This window comes from Lissotriton vulgaris, chromosome 1_1, assembly GCF_964263255.1.
Source record: "Lissotriton vulgaris chromosome 1_1, aLisVul1.2, whole genome shotgun sequence".
In the NCBI taxonomy this organism is placed as follows: domain Eukaryota; kingdom Metazoa; phylum Chordata; class Amphibia; order Caudata; family Salamandridae; genus Lissotriton; species Lissotriton vulgaris.
The window spans coordinates 406,177,270-406,185,309 of NC_141685.1; the positions used below are offsets into that span (position 1 = coordinate 406,177,270).

The 8,040-nt window shown below is 46.2% G+C and overlaps 1 protein-coding gene across 2 annotated transcripts in view; it reads right to left on the minus strand.

The window, feature by feature from the left end:
- Positions 1–6,220, minus strand: part of TTC22 (tetratricopeptide repeat domain 22) — a 156,253-nt gene extending 150,033 nt beyond the window's left edge. For both annotated transcript variants that reach the window (XR_015307512.1, XM_086952644.1), the window contains exon 1: positions 5,551–6,220. Coding sequence is in view for 1 of the 2 variants with exons in the window: in XM_086952644.1 (XP_086808770.1) it covers positions 5,551–6,114 (564 nt within the window). In the remaining variant the exon portion in view is untranslated. The remainder of the gene's footprint in view (positions 1–5,550) is intronic.
- Between the last annotated feature and the right edge of the window lie 1,820 nt (positions 6,221–8,040).

Genomic DNA, 8,040 nt, shown 5'->3' on the forward strand with positions numbered 1-8,040 from the left:
CCTGAGGAGGCCCGAAGTGACTCCAGGTAAATGAAAATATCCAACCTCACTGAAATTACAGTTTGAAAAGGTTTGATGCCACTTATGCACCCTGAGCCCAAATATACAGTTGTACATCCTGCAAGTTGTGTGTGTGTCTGGATGTGTGTTTGCATCTCGTATGAGAGTATATTTGTGTGCGTGTGGTTGTAACACCTATAACGGGGAAACACAGCACAGTTGTATGTGGTTGAAAATCCTATGAGTGTGTGTTTGGTTGTAACTCATACGAGAACATGGTTGTGTGGTTGGTTGTAACTCTTGTAAGAGAGAGACCGAGTGTGCGTGATTGTTACTCATATGATGGAGTTTTGCAGGTGTATATGGTAGTACCTCCTTGAGAGAGTGTCTGCATGTGGTTGTACCACCTATGAGAGTGTGGGTTGTACCACCAAGGAGAGGGTGTTTGTGTGGTAGTACCTACTATAAGAGTGTGCATGTGTTTGTAACACATAAACCAGAGACATTGTTAATGTGTGCATGCTTGTAAATCCTATGTGTGTGTGTGTTGTACCATGAAAACGAGTGAGGGTGTCTTGTGGGGGTGATTGTAACTCCTCTAAGAAAGAGAAAGAGAGAGTTTGTGTGTGTTGTTGTAACTCATACAAGAGAGTTTTTGAGTGGTCCCTGCATGACTTCTGTGCCCTGCCTACTTGCCTCCGTAAAAGGAAGTAGGGCTTCTACACTGCACTGCGTGTCAGCGTCAGTACTCAGGCACCCTGTTCAAACAAATCCTTCTCCGCCACTCTCCAGACATGTCACAAACAGAGATAATGTCGTCTTCTGGGTGTTCATCGTTATTTGTGGCTTGAAGCCGGTTAGGTTATAAGAAAACAAAAGCAGCACACCAAATCCGATTGGAAACACTTTACATTTTACCCCACTGTTTCTTTCTTATATCTACTTGGACTAGATGCGGACTGTTTGTTGCCTCGCATGTACAACCATGGGACCAAATGACATCCAGCTAAAAAGGCCATCACAATTATTCGACTGTCGTTATTACTCTTAAACCTAAGAATGTTCATGCACTGCTATCCCTATCCAGAGTTTCTTTCCCAACAAGGGAAACCCAAAGCTGATGAACAAGGCCTTAACCTATTCTCTTCACCAGTCAAGATGCACGAGGCATCTCTAGTTTGCAAAAAGCGAGGGAAAATGGGAAAACGAAAATTATCAAACAAATAAGTCCTCCAATCTGCGTAAACAGTGGCGTGGGGAGTACCAACCATAAATTGATGACGCTGAAGGCAAAGGCGTAATCGCTGGAATATCAAAACAAGAAGGAATATATAATCAACAGCCTTCACACTGCAGCACTGAGTTAAACCCTGCCTGCCTGCCTACACCCTAGGGAGCCGTTTGTCAGGAGCTCAAAACCAGGAAATATCGATGCAGCCCCTCATCCTTCCGAGGTCGATAAATAATTATCCACAAATAGGGTAAATGTAACATCGATTGTTTATAGCGCTAAAATACATTTTGGGCGGAAAAATACCATTTAGTTCAAGTTGCAACGAGTAGAAATTGGGATTTCTTCAACAGCTGGGAAACAGAACTACACAGGCGAGATCTCGATGGACTGTCCCAATGTATTTCTTTTTAATGCGGCATTGTGCCATCACACTCATTTTAGGACTGGCACCGGGCTTAAGTAGCTAGAGAAGCGTGGCAGGCGCACAAATGCTCAATTACCAACAGGCACACGAGTCGATGTTGCACAGTGAGCATGCTGCACCATATCGTTATGTATTCTCAGTCATCCAATAGATTTGGACAAGCGATTATTTCGTGCAATCTAGGCGCTACTTTTCTTATACGCTAAATTGAAAAAAATCCATATATTAAAGGGGGTCTTTGAGCGGGGGCTCGTGAATTCACAATAATAAATCCTTCAGTACATTGCATTCCATTAATCTCTTGCAGTACACTGCAAGCAGAAGATTTAAACAGCGGCAAGATGTTCTGCAATGAGGCTGCTACTAAATTACTTATTTCAGTGTACACAACACCTACATTCGAGGCCCTTTTAAGGGATTATGATTTATGAACAATCAGAGTTTAATGTGGGGCCTCTAGGCTCACGACTGAGAGCAGAGGAGAGCTGATAATGTGTGGAGATCTGGGTCGCAAGCGTGTCCGATTAGGAGCTCAATCTTATGCTGCGTTGTCGAACAATTTGCTAAAGGAGAAAATAGATTAATTCACTGATATTTAAAACTTGGACCAGGTCTGTAAGCCTGTGCTGTCCTGATAACGGACAAGCCTCAACCGCTCTGAAGAGAGCAGAGCCTTTCACGCAGGATCCTGCCGATGGTATGCTGAAACAAGTTCAACAAGCGCTGTACAAGATGCCAAATACGGCCATAGTAACTCATTAAAAAACACAAACCTTCATGACATTTGACCTCAGAGGCATTTATGAGTTAAGGCCCCAGGCTTAAAGCATTAACAGTGAGCCAAGCTTCATACGATGAAAACAAGCATTTGCAATGCGGACATCGGGAGGAGGGCGAGAACTGATGTCAACACATGACGACAACTGAAAAGACAGGAGGGAAAGCGAAAGCCAGAGCAGCACTTACTTTGATGGCCCGAGCCGCTCCCAAAGCAGGTCAGTCTCCTCCATCACGGGGCTCGGCAGCAGGGCGCGCCGGGATGGTTCACAGCGACCTGAGGCTTGGGGTCCCTTGCCCGGCGATGAAGTTCAGTGCCACGTGGGCTTAGGCTCCCCGGACCGAGTGAGGAGGCAAGGAGCGAGTGCTGCGTCTGAGGGGCTCTGTATACGAAGGCACAGGAGCAGGCTGTGCTGAGGAGGCAGCAGGCACGCTGAGCGATGGCACGGGTGACACGCCTTAGCAGAGAGGCGAGCCTCGCTCGCAAAAGTGAAGGCGTGGGGGAGCTCGCAAAAGTGCCGAGATCGCAAGAGAAGAGAAGCTGCGGGTGCACATCGGCTGTCTGAAAGACGCCGTGAGCGCGCACATGGGCTGTCCGAGCGCCATGTGCACACGCAATGCACCTGTCCTGTCCTGCACCATCGCGTATTATGTTTTTTGGGGGCAGTTTTATATACCGCAACCTCGACCCGAAGGTAACGGTGAGCAACAGTAATATTACACAAGGAAACATTTATTTTCTTGAAAGCACGGGGAGATTATGTGATGTGTTACATCCTTGCAGGCGCTGCCCGGTTGAGGAGCGAAGAAGCCCCTCCCGCCCGGCTTCGACGACACTTCCGTTGCCAGGCAACGGCCCCACCGGCACCAATCCCAGCGCGGCTCCTCGTCTGACGTCAGAGGAGCTGCGCTCGGGATTTGTGAGGCTAACGAAGTTCCCGGGCTGCGGCGGTGTTTACGGGGAGCCAACTTATAATTGACATACAATGCCGCTGTGGGAGGCGGCGGTGATTTCAGACAGGCACCTTCTAGCACAGTGCCTTCACATGCTTAAGGGGAGAGGAGCCCGGTGAGTGGCGTTGAGGGTGGGGGTGTACGCGCGTGTGTCTGTTTGAGTGTGTCTGTGCGTGCGTGCGTGTGTCTGTTTAAGGGGGGTGCGTGTGTGTATGCAGCATGTGTCTGTTTAAGGAGGGGTGCGTGTGTGTGTGTGTGTGTATGCAGTGTGTGTATGTGCGCATGCGTGAGTGTGGCTTGGTTTGAGAATGGCAAAATGAGGCACGGCGACGTGCGCGGTCACGAGGTAGAATCTCCGGCAGGAGACGCTCGCTCGTGACAGTCTGCTGTCCACATTCCCCTGAAAGTGGCGACATAAGTGTCGAGCCTAGACAGCAAAGCTTCGCTTTGCTTTCGTCTAGGCTCGACCTAAAAAAGGACTTGTAAGAGTACCATATATAGAAAGGAAGTATAGGGTGATGGAAGAAAGAGACACGAGGTGAAAACAAAACTAGACTACATTGGCATGTAGCAATCCCAGCACTTGGAAGTGGGCTTCTATTAAAGACTTTGCACACTGCACTTATTTATTTTGTTTGTACAAATCAAGCACTGGTTGAGACAGCAAGACAACTTCTAGCAGTGGTTGAAGTACATACATAAAGTATGGGAACTCTGATCTTGAATGCAATTGGGTGGAACCAGTGCATCTAGTTCAGAGGCCAAAGACCTGGTTAAAAAGACAAAATATTCTAAACTATTTTGTTTGCATTTCACCTTCAGTTAAATGTATATAACATAAATCACACACCTTCAACGAAAAATAATTACAGGTTGTTTTAATTAATGGAAATGCTTTCTATTGCGTTTTAAAGCTCAGTTGGTTAATGGGATCATTGCAGACGTATGTGTAACTCAAGAGTAACAGAATGGAATCATGCTTGCCACAGGGTGTAGAACTTGTGCATTTATAGTGCTACAAAGCCCCAGCGTGCAACTGAAAGCACCTGGAATATGTAAGTTAATAGTTTAAAATCGTATTAATGACATAAGATATGTCGGCAGGGCCCTAGCGCCTAACCTGCGCTCATGTGTACATGACGGGATAAACTGCCACGGATTGTGCAAAATGATTTAGTGTCTCCAAGTGCTTCAAAATATATAAATGTAATAATATGCAGTCAGACTGCAACTTGTGGAAAGGAACTCAGCTGGTAACACTCTTACATTACCTTCGAAAAATAATACATGTTTGTCACCATGAAGCTTCAAATGGATCCATCGATTAAATATACTCTTCCCAGGCAGCTTGTAGATTTACTAATTAACCAATTGCACGCATTTACTTACATGTCTTGCAAATAACTGGCACTGGCCAGAAGGCTTGTTGCGCTATGGCGGCCGGTCTGCCTCTGCCTTGTATTCACAAAACAGTAGACCCCCCCTCCCTGTGCTTTCAGGGAGAGGCCCGCAAGGTCGGCATTAAGGGTTCGAGAATTGTTTTTTAACAAGTAAGGAAACTGTATTTGTTTGTATAAAAAAGCCAATAGATCACGCCCACTTAAACCACTGACTTCTAACCTCTGGGGAGTCTCGTTAAGGGTGAATTGCAAACATTTCTGCTTGAAATCGCTCATGCCTGATTTTTTTTTGGGGGGATGTATAAGCACTGAGCATTGCTTAATGTGGTTACCGCAGTTAGCTGGTGTTTCACATGGGGATTAATTCTACTGCAAGAAGATCGAATACCATGGACAGACAGCCGAAATCATCACAGTAAATCGGATTCCTTCGTGTTAATCCCCCAAAATCCAATTTTGCCCCCGAATTTACTGGGACCCCAAGTAACGGTAATTTCACACTGACATAAATTACCTGTTTCATTTGCAGTACATTTTGTCTCACAGTTCGGAATCGCCGCATTTCATAAACAACCTGTTTTTTTAACTTTCGTCACAGCTAATCAGGTAAAAAAGCAATACACAATCAAAAATGTATGAATGACTAGGAGATGATTTTTTACTCAGGCTACTCAGTTAATGAAGCAGCAGCAAATCAAATGTCAATGAATGAACATCACTGGACTGATATACTCATCATCATGATTAGAAATGCCACTGACCTCTTGCCGGCCGTGTGCCAGGGCCTTGTCGTACAGGTGGATGCCAGTGGTCAGTTTGTCCATCCGGTCCTCCTCGCTGACCAATCCCACGTCGAAGGCGTATGCGTAGCCCTGCTCCGCCAGACAGCGCGCCGTGCGGAGCCGCGCGCCCCCCTCCGCGCCCCCCTCTGCCTCCAGGCCCATGAGGTGGGAGAGCTTCTCCGCGCACCCGGACCCCTCCTCCTCCTTATTCAGCCGGTCGTACACGTAGGCCAGGTTGGCCCAGGCGTTGAGGTTGTTCGGGTCTTCCTGGCTGATGTTGACGAAGATCTCCTTGGCTTCGTCGAAGTCCTCGAGGTAGAAGGCGAAGATGCCCAGCAGGTTCCTGATGGCGTACTGTTGGGGGCCGGTTTCGAACTCCAGCTGCACCTGCAGGCTGTCTCTCTTCAGCATGATGTCCCTTCGCCGGAAGTGCACCGGGGTGCAGGATTCGAAGTTTAGGTTCATTTCCAGGTGGAAGTGTCCCGGGATGTACTCCATCCCGTCGATCAGGGTCTCGATGTCCACATCGGCTGCCTCCTCCATTTTATGACAAGGACACTTCGCAGCCTTCGCTTTCACGCCTCAGCTGCAGCCTTTCCTTCACGCCGGGGCCTCTTCCTGGATACTAGTCATTCTGGTTCCTCTGATTCACGAGCCGCCTGGGAGGAGTTGTGAAAGGGAGCGGCTGCTGCCAGAATGCCGTGCACTGCCCTTCTGTGTGCTCATAGGTCACCAGCGGGGGAAGAGCTGGGAGAGTAACCTGGTTTTACTCCTGCAGCTCCCGAGCTGCCCTGCTTTTCAACCTCCTACTGTCCCAACGGCATTTACTCTCTGTATTCGGGTGGGTGATGCCTTTCTCCCCGGAAAGGATATGTGATGGTGCATGTGTAAGACATTGGTTTGACTATTTAAAACGGATTGACTGAAGACCAATATTTTACACAGACATCTACATAATGGCAAGTTATGATGTAATGCTTAACTTTGATAGAGCGTGATTGTGATCTTTTCATTTGTAGAGGTGCATCATAATCACAAGTAGTTTGCACCTGCATTTATTTTTGTCGTATTAATATTTAGTCATTAGCATGTAATAATATGAAAAGGTGAAATGATAGAAATATTCTGTATAATGTGAAGAAATCCACGTGGCCGCGGTGCCATGAACAATGTAAATCTCAGTGTCTGTTTATATTTGACTAATGAAGCTCATTTATCGAAATGTAATGCATTGATTCAAACGTGCACCATATCAATGTCTGTACTCAGGCATGTTTAGCTGAAAATATTAACATGTAGCATTTGTTTATGAGGCTCACAATCTTTACGTATTTGATGTGCTCATGTATCGTGTTGCTTTAGAAATGCTTAGTAGACTGTACATTTACGCATGACTTCCATAAGGTCTATGTGCCTCACTCTTATGCTGGCTGATTTCTGTAGGCCTTAAATGTATTCTCCCTGACAGCTCTCGTAGAGGGGTAAAAAGCTGTATTTCATGTGCATGTTGTAATTGTTATGGTCTCACTTTTCTGTTGCAGGTGGAGAAATTCATCCTGGTTAATTAGAATAATACTTTTGTTTTAGGAGTTAGGTTTGGGGAGGAGAGGATACTTTCCTACAAGTTGTTTCTCACTCGAGAAGGCCTGGTAATCAAGGTAATCGAGCCAGGAGCTGGGAGTATCGATACTAAATGGAAAACTACCTATGAGGAGGCGTCTAGCGGGATGAGGTGATCGAATGTTACCCAATGGACGTGTCTAGGATTTGGTGTTTTTGAATTAGGGACAGTGCTCCGGGGGTGGAGTTAGGAGAAGAGAGGAGAGCGATGGAGCAGGAAGGATCATCTTAGAACGAGCTCTGTAGCGTTATGCTACGTGACTCATTCAACGTGAGTGCACTTCTTAGGAAGTCTTCACACGCTGATGTGTGATCCTAATGTGCCTGGGAAAATGTTAAGTAGGGATGTCATGTAGTGGTAGAGTAGGGATAGCCTAATGCTTTTTACTTACGAATCTCCAATGAAGACTGATCTAGACATGGGTGCACTCACTGCCTGCGTTCTGTTTTTGGAATCTGTCATTCTTTTCATGCTTCAAAGGTTCAACATAACCCGTAGGTTTGGCTTTATATTAGTTCCAATGTACTTCTACACCCTCATCTTGAGATGCCTGTATGATCAGTTATTTTTGACTTTATAATAAACCCACTAAATTCGAAATATGGAGTCTGTGATTCTTTGGAGTCCTGATTCTTTGAACCCGTGAGTCTGACCAAATGAGTTATTTCAACTCTTTATTCTTCTAAAGCAGGTACAAAAGTTGTGGGTTCCAGAGTACATTGATGAGAAGGAACCAGGCTCCTTCAGTTGGTAGCACTGTGGGATGGTTAACACTTGGAATGAGGGGAGAATTTAGAAAAGTTAGGGTAAGTGTAACCATAGAGCCCTGAAGAGCGCAACGGATGAGA